Source organism: Cebus imitator, unplaced genomic scaffold, assembly GCF_001604975.1.
Source record: "Cebus imitator isolate Cc_AM_T3 unplaced genomic scaffold, Cebus_imitator-1.0 Scaffold4, whole genome shotgun sequence".
NCBI lineage: Eukaryota > Metazoa > Chordata > Mammalia > Primates > Cebidae > Cebus > Cebus imitator.
This window is the reverse complement of record NW_016107319.1, coordinates 11404250-11421587: the sequence shown is the minus strand read 5'-3', so window position 1 is coordinate 11421587 and position 17338 is coordinate 11404250. Positions and strand designations below refer to the sequence as shown.

The following is a 17338-nucleotide window of genomic DNA, read 5'->3' as shown; positions in this document are numbered from 1 at the left end:
TTTATTTCATTGTCCAAACTAGAAAAGCCTCAGAGAGGTCAAATAACTCACCCCAGTTCTCTTATACAGCAGAGCAGGCGCACCGTGGCTCATCTGTCTACCGCCAGAGTCCTCTGGCTCCACCTGAATACCAGACCTGGCTCTTTAACCTGACTCACATTAGAATCACCTGGGAGCTGTGCAGTACTAGTAATGTCAGGACCCACCCTAACACCTATTAACTCAATCTGTCAGGATGGGCCCAGGCAGCATAGTTTTTAGAAGCTACCCAGATGATTCTAATGTGTGGCAGAAGCAGAGAACCACTGCATTTAGACTAGTTTACTCTGTTTTTGTTTTTGTTTGAGACAGAGTTTCACTCTTGTTGCCCAGGCTGGAGTGCAAGGGTGCAATCTCAGCTCACTGCAACCTCCACCTCCCAGGTTCAAGAAATTCTCCTGCCTCACCCTCCCGAGTAGCTGGGATTACAGGCATGTGCCACCATGCCTGGCTAATTTTGTATTTTTAGTAGAGATGGGGTTTCTCCATGTTGGTCAGGCTGGTCTCGAGCTCCCGACCTCAGGTGATCTGTCCTCCTAGGCCTCCCAAAGTGCTGGGATTACAGGCATGAGCCACCACACCCGGCCTAGAGTAGTTGACTCTGTATGCATTATGCTCTACTAGGTTCCAAAAAGAATGCAAGGTGGGTTACCAAAACTGACCATTTGTGTACTAATTCTGAACACCAGAATTAGTTGTGCCATAATTAGATATGTTAAATATTCAGAGGAGAATAGAAAAACAGCATTATTTTCAGAAGTGACTTCCAGGGTTTTTTAAAATTTCTTCTGCCTAGAAGTTTTCTAAATGATGCCCTAACTGCCAAATGTTTATACTATTGAGAATAAATAAAGGCCAAGAGTAGGTTATCAGGACATCATCTAGGTCAGATAAACCATAGAAACCTGAGTCAACCTTTTTAAGAGACGTGGATCAAAGGATAAATAAGTCTGGTTTTTAATCCCCAAATCAAAACTGCCTTGTTCTTTTATGTCAGAAGGAATCTCCTCTGGGGCTTTTGTTCGACATAAACACAGAACCATGAAGAGAAAAATTACCGCTTGAAGGTAATTAAAGGTCATGCTGACAAAACAAAACAAAATGTATATTAAAAATCAATAATGTGCATTTGGGTCACAGCCTACTTACATTTACTTTTTAACTAATATTTGGAAGCCTTCCGAAAGTTCCAGTGTCTCAAGATAAGATTATCAGTGCTGCCTTTTAGGGAAACCTACATCTAGGTTGTGGGGCAGTGGCAGAGTCAGTGAAAGCTCATGCCACGCCATCCAGCTTCTCTCTGCATCAGACTCAAAAAGTTCAAGTGTTTTTCTTCATTTGTATAAAAATACATCTAAAATATGCTGTAAAATTGGACAACAGTTCTAGAGCCAGCCAGAAGGGGCCAGTTCTGTGTTGGTGACCAGTTAAATATATTCTTTTGACCTTACATTATTTTTGTCATATGAAATTCTCAGTCTATTTTTGATGTTTTCACATCCTGTGGGTATGAACATTAGCCAGATTGTCTCTTTACAAGACTAAACAGCTCTTCATTCACAGCCTAGAAAAGGAAAAAGTAATCTCACTACTTCCTGCTAACTTTATCTCCATAAAAACGATGACCCCTCCTGGAAGACACAGCCAGTATTTGAATGAAGCCTTCATGGCTCACTTCTTTAATTCATTCTTGAATTCCCTGCTTGCTAATTACTCCTACAATGCTGTCAGACAGGTGAGGGTGTACCTAATCTTCTGAGGCAGGAACCTTCAATTGGTAGAGTTAAATCTTTCATTGTCAGCATCTGGTGAGTCGGCTCAGGCCATTCATTAAACATCTTTTCCAATCAGAACATACCTGTTTCAAAACAGAAGTAACACCAGCTGCTCATTTTGGTCTTTTCTTGCATCTTTATTTACATAAAACTTTCAGCAAAGTGATGGGGTTACAGCCTGGGTAATTGAAGACTAAAACACAATTTTTAATTTTTCTAATGTCATAAAAATGGTCATCAACCAAACTTTGTTACAAGCAAATCAAAGCCTGCCAAGTAATAAGCACCTTTATTAAAATGGGTATCTCTCTTGCTTTAAGACTTTCCTTGTGTAACTATCATTTTCCTTACATTTTACCCTCCATTATTCTATCTTATTAAAAAGCACTCCTTGCACCCCTTTTCTCGGGTTGTAAGTACTCTGACAAATTCTTTCCAGGTATTACAGGCACATAGCATGCTGAGGAGCACAGACTCTAAAGCCAGTCTGTCTATATTCACACCCTAGCTATGTTCTGATGTTAACTGTGCATGGCTTTGAGCAAATTTCTGTTTATCTGCTTCCTCAATTTCCTTCTCTGAAAAGTGAGGATAACAGTGGTAGCTTCACTCATCATGGATGTGAGGAGTGGATGAACTGATGTTTGTACTCTCTCAGAACAGTGCCTGGCACATAGTAAGCGCTGTGTAAGTATTGGCTACAATCAGTATTCTGCCTTACCAACAACAAATGAAAACCCAAAATATATGTGAACTCCAGATAACGTCCTGTGTAAGGTGTGATAAATGGAAGACTAGAACATGAATAATGCTCTTTTTTCTAAAGGTGTAGGATTACTAGAAAGATTGTTCCTTTCAATAATGGCCTTAGACATCAAGTTTATGACCTGTCTTTGTTAATGTTGCTTCTTTTCCAGGCCTAATTCCTCTTTTTGGATAGAGGAATATTTTTGAAATATGAGGGAAGGCCAAGTCTCTTAGGAAAGTTTTACATAAATATCTATTTAACATAGCTGAATAGCTCCTGACTGCACCAGAAAAGAAGTCTCAGCTTCCAGTCTTTTTAATTGTAGACAGGAAGTGGGGCAGGAGAGCAATAGGAAGGCTCCATGGGTAAGCAGTTTCCTAGTGGGTAGCAAAGAAAACATTTGTGTCCAGTATACCCAACATGTTTGGCTGACACATCCTGTGTGGATTTCAACATGTTCCTTTCCCTCATATGCCACCCACAGAGATAACCCTAAGACAGTTTTCAGGCTTCAGAGGTTGGAAACTAAAATTCTGTTGGCACATATCTGGTAAATTGTTGCAATATTGTCCTGTTTTTCTGCCAGAGCTCTAGCAGAGAGGGTTTGTCAGACATCCCAGAGGTGCTGCTGTTGGCTTTGTATTTAGCAATCTGGAAATCCTAAATCTATGTAGATTCTATGAACCCAACCCTAGGACACTGAGAAAACCATTAAAGAGCTCTAATTTGCATATATCATTTAGCTGCACCTCATTCTGGATGTGATTCTTTGTATGAAAAGGATAAAAATGTTCTCTTCTGTGTCTCATAAAGCAACAGTAGTGGTTCCGATGCTGTGGTGAGGTCCTACCAAAGATAATTTGGCAGTTTTTAGTTAAAGATGGAATCATACACACACACACACACACACACACACACACACACAAAGAGAAGCAAATAAAACATAAATCACAGGCAAGGATAAGGCAGCACAATCTGCATTTAAAATACCATGGAGAATTTCAGCAAAAGACCAATCACTTAGATGGGGGCAATGGGAGCAGGTCACATGTTCTGTGAGGACTTTGCAGAAAGTTGAGTAGCGAGCCTTTGGAAGGTTCCAGAATGGGTTTGGGTAAAGTCCTAGAATAGCCAGAATACGAGCAGAATGGAATTCTGGAAGCTGTGCAAATTAAACCGGCTTGGTCCAAAAAGCCACATTGTAGGCTAGTGTAGGGGCAGCACGAGACTGATCTCACAGGCAAGTCATATCCACCAACCTGGAATTAGGTGGCCTTTCTTTTGACACCCTATATTAGGGAGAGAAAATTAGAATAACTGAACTGCTCACTGAATTCATTTTACCTAACATCTTTTTTCTTACAGCAGTGCTGCATTTTCCCACTGCCCTGTGTCATGATCTTGGTATTGGGTGGAATTTGCTCTTTGCCTAACTTTGGCGTGGTACAGCCTGTCTCATCTTCCTACTAAATAAGAACGTAAGGTCCCATGAGGGCAGAGAATTTTGATGTATTCACTGCACCTAGAAGAGTGGCTGGCACGTAATGGATGAACACTTGCTATATACCAGACATTTTGCATTATTTTATTCTTTATTTTCAAAAAATCCAAAAACCTACAAAGTAGGTACATTTCATGCATGTAAAAACAGGTTTAATAACTTGTCCAACCAAGGTCACACAGGTGGTAAATGGTGGACACGAGATCCAAACCCAGGACTCTCTAACTTCTGCACCAGGCTTCTTAACTGCTACACTGTTCAGCCTCAGGCATGCTACTGGATATTGTAAATGATAAATCCCTGCTTGAAACATAGCTATTATTACTAGAAATTAGCTTGCCTTAGGAAAGTCCTAACTGAAAGCCTTTTCTAACCAAATTCCGAAGCCCTTATTGTACCTTATCAAGACATCATTTCATGTTCTAGAAACTGTATAATTGCCCCTTTGTTTAATCATTTGAGATAAATCAGTGAGTTTGACTTTCTGTGACTAGTTTGTCTCTGAAGAGAAAGTGTGCGTGTGTGTGTCCACATGCACTGGCATGTGTGGTAGGTAAGGCGCCAAGAAAAGAGATTGGAGTTTGGTGATGTCTGAAGAGTGGCTGTGTTCCTCAATAGCAACTGCCTTCCTGGATTACATGATGCTTGAAGGGACCATCTACACCAATGAATTTTAAAAGCAAATATGAGCTTTTCTGAGAGATTCACTAAGGAGGAAGAGATAGAATTCAAATAACAGTGTTAGGACATTTGGATAGTAAACTTATGGATGTTTCTAACTAAGAACAAACTAAACAAAAGTGAGAAATCACCATGACAACTGAATAGAGAAGCAACTGGATTCCAGATTTGCCAGCTCTCTCCAGAACCCAGTGAAAAAAGTCTGAGAAAGCATTTAAATGAAAAACAAGTCATGTAAATTCAGGCCAGTGAATCTTTGAAAGATGGGAAATTATCCAGGTGATTGGAGTATACTATCTCATGCTAAGAGGGAAAGTAAATGTAATATTAGACTTCAAAAGACACAAAGGGTGTTTTTCAATATATTTTCTTGCTCACTCCATACTTCAGTACTCATTTCGTGTTCCTTGGTGAGTCCAGTTTCTTCTCTTCCTGCCATATCAAACCTATTTTTGCCCTGTGGAATATAATACTCTCCCAGAGGGGCATGTAAATGCATTGTCTTTAAAGTCTAGTGAAGCAACTGTTTGTTCTATGTTTGTTTTTCAATGTAGGAATCGTTACTTTAGCCCCATTCATAAATAACCAATCACTGATGTATTGAACACCAGCCCTGTGCTTAAACATTGCAGGAATTAAAATAAAAATATAGTATTTTGCCTATTTTCAGGGAAAACCAAAACCTACACAGAAGAAAATAATGGCAACATCATCAGATGCTAAATTATGTGATGCATCTAGGATGAGTGCCTTCATTCTTCAAAAAACATGAAGAAATCAGTAGGAAAGCCGCCTTCATCATGGAAGAAATGTAAAACTGAGCCTTGGTGATCCCAAAGGATTTAGGTATATGGAGAAAAATGCCAAGATCCAGTCAGGGCTTAGCTTTAACAAAGACTAAAGAGTGCTAGCCCTGAGCCAGTGGGGTCCAATTCTGTCTCCACTGCATACTAGTGTAGGCCATTAGGCAAGGTACTTAACTGCTTTAAGCCTCAGTTTTCTCACCTTTTAATGGGAAAATTGCCACCTACTTCCTAGGGCTGTTGTAAGGCTTAAAGGAGATAATGCGGTCAGAGCACTTAGCATGTGGTAGGGCTTACATAATGGTGATAGTAGTGATTGTTTTATACGGAAGTCGAATATGTAGAGCATTTGATGAATGGGCACTGGAAAGTCATTGGAGTTCTTGAGCAGGGTATTGGCTTTAATTAATGTGGATTTGGGGAAGATTAATCTGGCTGTGATTTGTAGGATTGATGAGGGAAGAGTCTGAAGACAAGGAGTTATATCAGAAGGCTGTAAGTGTAATCTTGGCTTACTTTTATGAGGAGCTGAATTAGGAAGATGGCAGTGAAAACTGAGGGGAAAAGGGAGTGGTAAATGAGGGGAAAAGTCTACAGAGTTTGGTAACTTAAACTAGAGGTTGAAAGACAAATAGAATTTGTCAAAGATGATCCCCAAACTTTGGGTTGTAGAAAGTGGGTAAGCTAGTGACAGGAGAGTCGCAGGGGTCTGTGAGGGGCTGGCACTCACCCCTCTAACTGTGGAAAGCCGACACGGTCAGGACAAATGCTATGAGAAGGCAACACAGAAAAAAGCAGGGACCTTGTCTGGGTTATTCTCCTGATATCCCTACCACCTAGACCAGTAACTCACATATAGCAGAGGCCCAAATATATTTTGTTAATGAATGAATGAATGGTAGGAAGGCAGTGCACCTATACAATTAAGTAAACTGTGAACAATAATGTAAAGTAGATCATTTTTATATTGTGAACAATAAAGCAGCCTTCAGTGGAAGTTAAATAAAAGTCCATATTTAATCTAAGAAGAAAAATGTCTGTTTCTCAAGGAAAAATAAAAAACTGTCCATCCAATAGAAAGTAGTTATTGTTGAAGCTTGAACACTGATACAAAGGGAATTTTTTAATTCAGAGAACATAAAATAAACATATTTAAAATAGAAAAAAAAAAACTTGTTCTTGTACATATTGTTTTATCCTTTCCATCCTGGGTATAGGATAAAAGAAAATCCTTACTTGCTTGTTAGAAGAAGAAAGCTCTTACTTGAAGTTCCTACTTGGCAGATGTCAGTTGAAAGCTCTGCTTATGGAATATGCTGCAGTGTCAAACTCTGTTGGATAATTTTAGACAAATGTGTCATGTGTGACATGGAAATATGGCATGCTGTACATTAGTGATTTCCCAAGTGTTTGGATCAGGTAGTAATGTGCTGAGAAAGTGCTCTTTATCTATCCACACAGTGTACTTGTAGAGCAATGGGGAAATGCTTTTGGTGGAAATTACGTTAGTCAGAAAAAGAATCCATTTACAATATGTGCCTTCTAACATCTTTCAGACAATGCATTGTATTAAAGAGGCATTTTTTGATTAATGTTTTATAAACATTTTTCAGCATGACAGCTTAAAGTCCCTGTAAAATTGTAAATGCGTGCATAGTGTTCACTTCCATAAAGTCAAATGCCATCTCATAAAGTCTAGTTGAATCCTGTCAACCATGGTGACACAGAATCAGTACCTGGGAGCATTAAAATTAATTTGCTTCATTTATATTACTGCAGTGATAGGAAGATGAAAAGAGTCCTATATTTGAATTTTTCTTTAAAAGGAAAACTCTTTCTAGTAAGTTTGTTTGGGTTTTTAATTATTACTATTGTTTTTTTCTTATTAACAAATGTAATAAAAATGGAGTGATAGTCTGCACAATAACTTTAAGACAGAATCTGGAAAAACGCAAGTTCATTTATTCAACATATTTCTTTTGACCACCCACCATATGCTCAGTGATGAAGAAGAAACCGTTGCTGACCCTAAGAAGCTTACAGCTTGGTAAGGGAAACACACAAGAAGCAGGCAATGATACTAAGGGTAGCGAAGGTGACGCTAGAATGCCCTGGCGTAGGTAAGCATGGAGTAGGAAGGATTTAAAGGCCACCTTGGGACTTTGAGGATGGCTTCCCAGAGGTGGCAACCCAGAGCTGAGGGCTGAAGGATACAGAGGAGTTGGGTGGGTCATGAATGGGTGATGAGCATTCTAGGCAGAAGGAACTCAGGTGCAGAGGTCTAGAGGCAAGATAGAGAATGGCACGTAGGCAAGGATGGGTGGGAGGAGCCACAAGGTACCCATCATGGCTGGAGTGCCCAGGTCAAAGAGCAGAGGAATGGTGAGATTTAGAGTGAAAAAGAGCAAAAGCAGCTTGGGACAGGTTATGAAGTCCTCTTATGCTCTTATGCCACACTTAGGGAACTCTCCTGTGTGATACACTTCTGCGTGACATGATCAGATTTGCACTTCAGAATGTTCACTCCAGTCACAGAGTAGAAAATGTCTTTGACAGGACAACTCTGAAGGCAGAGAGCCTCTGAAGGTTTGAGACTGTGAAAGAGGTGCTCTTAAATGAAGGTGAGGGAAATGGAGGTGTGAGTGGTCATCCATGTGCCCAGTAAGTTATGGAAATGCAGGGTTAGGTCAAACCCTGCTTCCCAGTCCTTCTGCAGAGTACTTGATCAGTTACATACGTTCTAATTGAATGACTAAGTGAGCAAGTGAATTTGTAAGCAAGTGAGTGAAGGGAACAAAAGAGTGGTGCATTACGTAGGCTTCCAGAATAAGAGGTGCAGCTGGTTTTCTCTGATTTGAAGTGAAGAGCAAATTTTGCCAAATCTTGGCCAGCTGACAGAAATCACGGTAAGTAAATGGCTTTTAGCAGGTTCCCAACCTCTCTCAACAATTGAGACGACCCCCAGGGTTCCAGTTGTTGTCCAGATAGTGCTGCTGACAGCAAAGATGCCTTAGAGAAGAGGTACGGAACTCACCACTTCCAAATGATTGCCACCATAGCATGGAAACTTGAACATGGAAAAGTGTTAACTCTCACTCTGCTTATCCCAACTTCTTTTTCTGTTCTGACCTTGGAGAAACTGAAAATGTACCAAGTAGATATTTGGGATTGCAGGGAGGGGATGTCGGGGAGAGGCTGAAAAAAGCAAGGAAAGAAAAGGTTGAGATAAATAGGAGATTAAGAAGAAACTCTAATAATTGGAAAGGAAAGTAGATAATGGAATGATTGAAAAGGAAGGGAAATTTTAAGTCCACAGAGCAATGGGGAAATGCTTTTGGTGGAAATTAGTCACAAAAAGAATCCATTTACAATATGTGCCTTCTAACATCTTTCAGACAATACACTGTCTGAAATAAAGTTTCCTAAAACAAGTAATATATGGCTCGAGTCGCTGGAGTGGACCCCCCACTGGCGAGTGATTGACTTGTGAACCCACTTTGTGAGAGGCATAGAGAGGGTACATGAAAGAGACTTGGACCGTGACCTCTGGGAGCTAATTTTTTTCTCTGACATACTATTTTCAAATCTATTTTTAACATTATTCACTTGTGGGGGTAGAGATAGGAAATTTGATCAATAACTAGCAAGAAGATATTGCAGGTGTATAAAGTGGTGGGGGAATTCCTATTTAATTTGGCGAGTTTCTGCCACAGCTGCAAGTGATCGTGGATCCCTTCTCTTTTTCAAGCAAAGGGAATGACTGTCACACAAGGCAGAGCAAGAAAAGGGAAACCAGGGTCAGTCAGGAAAGCAGAAACCACCCTTTGAGTACGGGGAATTGATTCAGTAGTGTTGGAAAGCTGAAAAGGGAAATGGCGACAGTGAGGAAACAGGAGAAATAAGTGCAGAAAGTAGCTGGAGCTGGGGGGACAGAGGGAAGAAGTTTCAGTTCTCAGAACCTAGAATCTTGGAGAACAAGGCAGCAGAGTGGGTTCTCAGACCTCTGAGGAGGGGCACTGCCCTGCTGGTGCTGTGGCCCTCAGGGGCACGATGAGTTACAGCTAGAGCCAAATACCCCTGCACCAGTGAAGGGGCCTGGCAGGAAGCCCAGACTGGAAGAAATTCTCCTTCTCCTCCAGCCTTCCTGTGGGATCCCTATTGGACGAACCTTGCAGGGAGCAGCTGACCAGAAAGACAGATGTTTGCAGAGTCCCCGCCTCCTCACAAGAGCAGCAGACAGAAGGGTGTGTTTGAAGGAGAGAGATAAGAGCTGAAGAACCAGCAGTGGCCAGAAGAGAGCTTCCTACAACTTAACGTTAGGGTCCAAAGAAGGGAGAGAGCAATTGTCCACCATAAGCTTCTTGAGCGTCAAAGCTATGTCGTTGAATCCATGACTTCCTTGCTACCCCATTATTGGGGTAGCCCTAGCAGTTGCTTTTGGCCCATTTGAAATCACAGGGACATCTTGGTGTGGGGAGCAAGGGAGTTTGACAGCATACTGCCCCAGGAAGTGCTTCTGGGGGGTTTTCAAGGAGAATGGGCTTCGAAGGACAGCTGGACTTGAAAGTGTTTTGCATGCCAGACCCTCTTCCTTTTCACAGCAGCTGCAGTGCCCATGGTGTCTGGAACTGACCTTGCCTAATACAGGGAACTGGAAATTCAGGTTGCCTGAGTCACAGTTTGGAGTCTACCACTGATAAATCTTCCTGACCGCTAGGTGCTTCAGTTTCCTCATCAGTAAAACTTTTTGTTTACTTATTGTAGCAGCAGCATCTGAGACTATCTCCATGGCTTCCTTTCTGAGCTCACGTAAGCTTGCTGAAGAATGAATGACACAGAGCCCAGATTCTTAGCCAAGAATGGACAACATAGGTGGTTTAGCCCAGCAGCCTCAGTCCTCGAATCTGGGGCCAGAAAGCCCTGCTCTGGTCATTTCTAGGCACGAAATATCATATACTTTTATCACTTGCTCACTTTAGCCTCATATTTACTCCACTCCCATCCCCCAGTTTCTTATGATCACCCCTTTGGGCCAAGGAATGAATAATGTTTCTTGGAAATAGGAGGAGTTATGTTCAGATTTTATTTTCTCATTATAACAGCTTTTCAAAACTAGAGTATCAGATGCTGCTTTTCAGTAATAGATTTTTAAAGCTTATTTTTTTTTACAAAAAAAAAAAGCTCTTCATTGTTTATATTGGTATGAAGACAGAAACTGCAAAAAATCTAAGCTTGTACTTTAAAACCTCTCAGAGACTATGTTTGGAAAGAATTAAATGTTTCCAGTTTATGGCAATGATATTTGAGGCTGAGAAAAAGAAAGCAACCATGAAATACATTTTTGCATAAAGGTTTGAAATTTATTAGAAGGTACAAATAATTGAAAAAGCCAAGCCTTCCTTGTTGTGTTCTAATAAAAAATGATTTATGTGCCATCATTGTACATGTTTAGGAGCTTGGGTCCTTTTCAGAAGCTGTTATCAGAAGAACAAGAAAGCTAGGCTATTAAAGCTATTCAACTGAAAAAGCTGGTATACATACACAGCACTTCTGAAGATCATGGCTGCATTAAAACAATTAGTAGTCATAGTTAGACAGCTAGTGACTGAACTATGTTAGTTATAGAAGCTAGGCAGCAGCTTACAAAATATACACATCCTGCCCTTGGTATAACCGAGTAGTAGACTCACGAAGTAGTATTCATTTGAGTTCCATTTTGACATTCACTGTGGAGTTTAAACATTCAGCCCTAATTTTACAATTCATCTTCCATACAAAAATCTGTATGAGCCTTACCTAATGATTGTAAAGCGCTTTAAGATCCTTGGCTGAAAGGGAACATACAATCCTTTGTTAAGGTTCGGTTGACCAAAAGACCCTCCTACTTATAGCAGGGTATACCATACTTTATCTTATCACTTATTTTTTGCTCTCAAAAGTAAGCTTTAGGATTTTGAACGGTGCCAGACAGGCCTCCCTGAAGACCAACAGGCTGTCTCACTACGAAGCAAGAAGAGATCCATTTTAAACATCTCCCTCACCAATATTTTTCAGCCTTCTTAAAGCAACTCCGTGACACACAATCTTTTCTCCTCTCCTGGTTAGACAAGCTTCTAATCTGCAGTGAGAATTATTGGTACCCTCAAAGACTGACCACCTTTCCACCTTATTCCAGTTAGAACTTTATGTAGTAAAAGGAAGATGGAAAGTTTTGGTGACTCATTTCAGACTTTCCCATTTCAGTTCTGTGGATACACATGGGGAAATATGGTAATAACCTATTCTAAAGTTCTGACTTTAATGGAGTATGTCTTTAATTTGATGACAGACAGAATTTGCTTCTAGGTTTTCTGTCTTCTTTGTTCAACAGGAATTCCAATGCTGAAGATAGTGTTTGCAGGCCATGAGCATCTCTCTTTAATATCCGTACCCTTGCTCATCTACCACCCAGCTCAGATCCTTCTGGGAAGTGTGTTGGTGCCAACCATCAAGTCTTGGATGGTATCAAGGCAGAAGGTGAGTCTCTAGAAATATCTTATTTGTATCCAAGTTAGATTGAAGTGCTATTCCTGAATCTGAACTGTTCATATGCTTTAGATTTTCCTTACATATCTTTGTTTTCAAGTACATATTTTCTTACTTAAATACAATAATAATGGTATACTGATCCATTCCAATTTGAACAGGAGGGTTGAGGTTAAAAGTGTTAAATTGGGATAAAAGACAATTAACATGCAGTTTTTACAAGCTCTTTTTAATTGATTCATATTGAAGGGCATATTATATGGGGTAAAGGTTCAGTAAATCTACTCCAACTAGATACCTGCTCCACTCTGGTGCATACCATCTTTGCCTCACGCAGTCCTTCATCTGTGTCTCACTTCACATGGCTTTCCAGTAAGATAGAACCTGGTATTATCAAGATTGCCTACTTTATTTTTAATTTTCCAGACATATAATAGCCTATTTGTACAGCAAAACTGGATTTGGGCATTACAAAATAAACTTTAAGTAGTCAAGACATCCATCCATGCAATATTAAGTTCACCACACTTAGAATCTTGTATACATTAGATATTTGCGGATTTGGTTTCCTAAATTATAAACCAAAATAAGCAAACCAAGTTTAGACGATGCATAAAACGTGGTAGCACTGGTAGAACTGGCTCCTTCCCAGTGACTTGGACCTACCAGGACTTTTTTTTGTCTATACACGAAGTAGTGACTGTTACCAGGAGATTTGTGGGAAGAAGAGACATCCAGTGAAAAGTTCCCTGTGTCATGTTCTTCATATCCTGAAAAGGAGATGGCCACAGTACCACCTATTTAGCACTGTGTGTGCTAAGCACGTCCTATCCTCTACCTGGTTCAGGGGATGGATCTTGGGCCAGCCTGCCTGGACTCAGAGCTCAGGCTGGGGCCTTCCCATCCTGTAACCTCGGGCGTACTTTACTTCTCTGTAGCTCAGTTTCTGCTGACTAATGATAATATCTACACCCTAGGGTTGCAGAGGATTCCATGGCGAGTGTTTGATAAAGCTATCTGCCATAACTATTATCATCATTGTTCATCATTATCTACAATGGTGTTCACGGCAGGCTTTGCTCTCTCCGTTTTACGGGTTTAGGAAATGGGCTTAGGGAGTGGAGCAGCTGGCCTGAGACCATGGGGTAGTTCAGCCAGTGCTGGAGTTAGGATTTGAACACTGGGCTATCTGACCCCCAAAATCTTTTCCCAACACTATGATGACACTCCAGACAGAAATGTAACATCACTTTTAGAAGGTTTGCCCTAGGCCCCCAAAATCCTACCTGAGAAGTTCAACCCATCCAGAATATTCGCTAATTCAGTTATTTAACAAAATGTTAAATTTTGCTAACATAAAAAAGATTCCTCTTCTATGCTGGCTACCACTCCAGGTTCTGAGCCTCCTACTCAGCATTGGCTGTGAAGAAGTTTAGTACCATTTTCTTTCTTTTACTATTACCTCTTTGAAATTTTCTAGTTATATTTATGCTTATGTTTATCAATGCGTAGGCACATTGTCAGTCAGAATTGTACATATAAATTTTGACAAAGAATGAAGAATATTATTTGAAAAATCCTAATACTCATCAGTATTACATAGCCATAGTGAGCAGCAAATTAATCAGAGTGAATTTTTATTCTGAACATTTAAAAGCTCTAGAATTTCTTCTGTAGAATAACAGAAGCATTTCCAAAAGGGAGACTAAATTGTACAATGTTGTTCATTTTTCCTTTATATAGAAACTGCTCCAAACCAGGGAGCCACTGGCTAACTTGAATAATCCAGAAGGCTTGGAATTTCTATCCATCAAATTTGGCCATTAGAATAAATACCAAGAGTCCATCCTCCAGGTATCCATGAGTGGCTCCTTTGCTTTGCACACAGTACTGATTGAGACCCTGGGCCACCATCTAGTGCACAGGGGAACCAGGCCAGGTGCAGGAGGGAGAAATGACAAAGTCTGCTGGACAGAGAGGTGGGCAGGGAAATGTGTTTGTATCCAGAGGTTTGGATTATTGGTTATATAATGCCATCTGGGCGGGCCTCTTCTTCCTTCTAGTAGCATAAATTATCTGGTGTTAATTGATGCTTTCACTTTGCTCATGGATACTGTCCAACTCTGAACATGTTCTCCTTCCTTGTAGGGAGTGAAGCTGACGAGGCCGACAGTATAACAAAGAAGGTGGACTTTCTGTAGCCATGTATATATGTACAGGATTGTACATACTAGCAATTCTGAAGACTTGTACTTGTAAATGTTGCCTCAATGCATATTTTATTTTTTTACATAAATATATGATATACGTGTTTAAGTGCCTTAAAATGTATTTGACAAGAGCATTATTTCCAAAATATGCTTTGTTGATTACTGCCAGGGGTGGTACAATATTTGGGGGTTAATTTTTTCTTTCCTAATGCAGGAATCAGTCATGGTAAGTGACAAAAGGCAAACATGCTCTCCCTGCAGCACCTTTTGTGCAATACAACCCTATAACAGTTACTGTAATGTTTGAAATGAGGTCACACCATCAGGAAAATGCCCTTCTGATGACAGTGAAAATTTCCAAAGTCTTATTCACGCATACTTTGATTTACTGTGTGATCCTTTTTTTCTACGACTGTGACATGCCTCTTCCTTATCAACTCAGCGGGGGTCATAGATCGAATAGATGCTGAAAAGCATAAGATATATGCATTCCTTGACATCATTTTTAAAGACATTCCTTCAAATAGTTTCCACACAGAAATTCCTCACTCCCATTATGAGAGATTGTGGTGTTATATGTCTTAAATTTATTATAAGCTGCTTCAAAGAAAGGGCCTTAATGTTTGAGTTATGAGTGAAATTATGTAAAATTTTGAGTTAAGCTGTGATTTGATTTTCAGGGTCTTTAAAATATATCTTAATATGTTCTTCCTCTTTATTTGATAATTTTTTTCTTACACTTACACACTCATAACAGTCAAATATGAGGCACAAAAATGTTACAATCAATCAGTTTGAAAGCAGCAACAATTAATGGTGGATTCTATTCACATTCCACAACCCAGACCAAATCCTTTTCCTGTTACACAGATGTGCTGAGCACCTACCAGATTGCCTCTGTTAGCCAGAAGCAGCCTGTTACATCATGGAATTAAGCACGCTTATGGCATTTGAGACAATTTATTATTAATGCAAATTTCCTGGGCAGATCTGACAAATGTTGGCAATTTTTTTTAAAAGTTAAATCATATTGCTCTTATGAATAACTGAAAATATAAAGGTCATGGATGCAAACAAATGTTACATATACACGTCCTGTCTTGCCAGATAAAAAGAACATGCAAAACCATTTAATAACCAAAATAGCAAGTAAAACTAGTTCTCGGTTGGGCATCAGCTTTCAAATGAGTATCCAATATTTGCTTCTGCTACAGCTGCAGGAACTGTAACTGGACCCAAATAGAGAATGAAGCCGCGTGTGGAACTGCGGGAACACTTCTCTGTGTTGCCTGCGAGCCATCCTGTCACATCCTTTTACACGTCCTCTCTGATTTGACAGACGATATTGGCATCCTGGGTCTCACTGAGGCCGTGCTATGTCCTCAGCAGCTGTTTTTGTTGTTTTGTTGTTGAGTCCACAACAAAAAGTCATTCCTTAGAAACTTACCAAGTTTATCTGCAGTGTAAATTTATATCATTGTTACTACCAGGTCTCATCTTTTGTCAATGTCGTTGAATATATTTCACGAGAGTTATTCTCAGTGTAGATTGTAAGGCTAATGCCAGACCCTGCAAAAGTCTATGCTAACTGGGCTGTAGTATACACTGTTCTAAAGAATTTTACTTGTGTCTTAAACTATAGTGATTTTGCTTGGTATCATCTATGCTTACCTCTGGAGCACAGGAAGGCTTTTATGTTTTGCTCCTACAAGCTTCTTTGAATTTTTGGAGTAAATGGAAATGTCTGTCTATCTGTCTGTCTGTCTGTCATCTATCTTCCCTATCATAAAAATCTTTCTCCCTAACATTAGAATACTGATCCTCCCCCCAACTTATCTACCTCTATTGTCTAACACCTATAGTAGGTGTGATTATGGGATAAAAATTCAACAGAAAATGCTATGATAACATTTTATGTTTTGCTTTAAAAAATGTGTTTTGTTTTCAAATCATCTTTACATAGTGAACTTCGGTGGCTTTAGTGATATGTTTCTGCCTATTTCTTTTTTTACACAAATTCTTTGGCATATTTTTTCATAAGGAACAAAATATAAAATCAAAATTTATTTTTAATTCATGCTTATTGGGATTATTCAGAGCTTAAAATATTTTGTTATGTTTATACACTGTCAAGCTATCTGTTTTACGCGTTTGTTTTGTCTAAATGTATTTATGAAAGAAATACATTAGATTGTATTTATGTTTACTCATTTTTCCACCTGGATTGTTTTAATGGTTGTTATGAAATTTGATTTTTTTAATGGGTGATAGTGTGGATATTTTCATGTGTTTTTTCTTAGTTTTAAAATTTTTGTGTGTTTTAAAAAATTCTTCCCTATTTTGTTAAAAATTAACACACCTCTAGCTAATGTTCAATGTTTGTTTATGCTAAATACCAAATTTTTTCAAATGGATTGGTTAAGTAATAAAGTGGATTATTTATGATGACTGGGAGATGAAAATAAATATATGATTAAACAAAGAAATGTTTGAGAAATCACAAGAGAAGCTGTGGCTTATTTTTAACCTGATTTCAGATGGCCTTGTAATGTCTTCCAAGTGTCTTTAGATTTCTCTTGTTTCATTTCAGCACCGTTATATCATTTGTGGTTACACCGACGTAAACTTCGTAGTCTCCCAGGTAGTTCTATGAGTACCTCTACCACACCGTGGTGTTCAAATCTAGAGGTAGCCCTTGCTTTTTTATGAGAAAGATATTTTCTCTGCATCAAGGTTTAGGACCAAAAGGAAAACATCTGCAGCAGAAGGGACAAAATGCAGGTGATCTGAATTTTAGTTTTGAGGCTAGGAATGATAAACCTTATAATGCCATTCCCAACCTCAGTGTTTCTTTGATGAGCAAGTTGCCTTGTATAGAATTTCACAGCTTTATGTTCATGTCTTTGCTGTCTTCTGGCTTAGAAATCCTCTTCCCCTGGAAGCCTCATGAAAATGTCACCTCCTCCATGAAGACTTCCCAAGCCAGTGCCAGACTTGTTTCCTTTGACATGTCCTTACAACCTGTCCCTCAAGTCTTCTGAAACCTCTGCATAGTC

The 17338-nt window shown here is 39.5% G+C and overlaps 1 protein-coding gene across 3 annotated transcripts in view; it reads left to right on the top strand.

Annotated features, from left to right (window-relative positions):
• Positions 1 to 16785, top strand: part of SLC10A7 (solute carrier family 10 member 7) — a 265153-nt gene extending 248368 nt beyond the window's left edge. For 2 of the 3 annotated variants that reach the window (XM_017534819.2, XM_017534811.2), the window contains 2 exons: positions 11918 to 12063; positions 14221 to 16785. In XM_017534819.2, the coding sequence (XP_017390308.1) occupies positions 11918 to 12063; positions 14221 to 14250 (176 nt within the window). In that variant the 3' untranslated portion in view covers positions 14251 to 16785. Of the gene's footprint in view, positions 1 to 11917; positions 12064 to 13815; positions 14197 to 14220 lie in introns of those variants that run through there. The other variant, XM_017534832.2, reaches the window with a different exon arrangement.
• Positions 16786 to 17338: the final 553 nt, after the last annotated feature.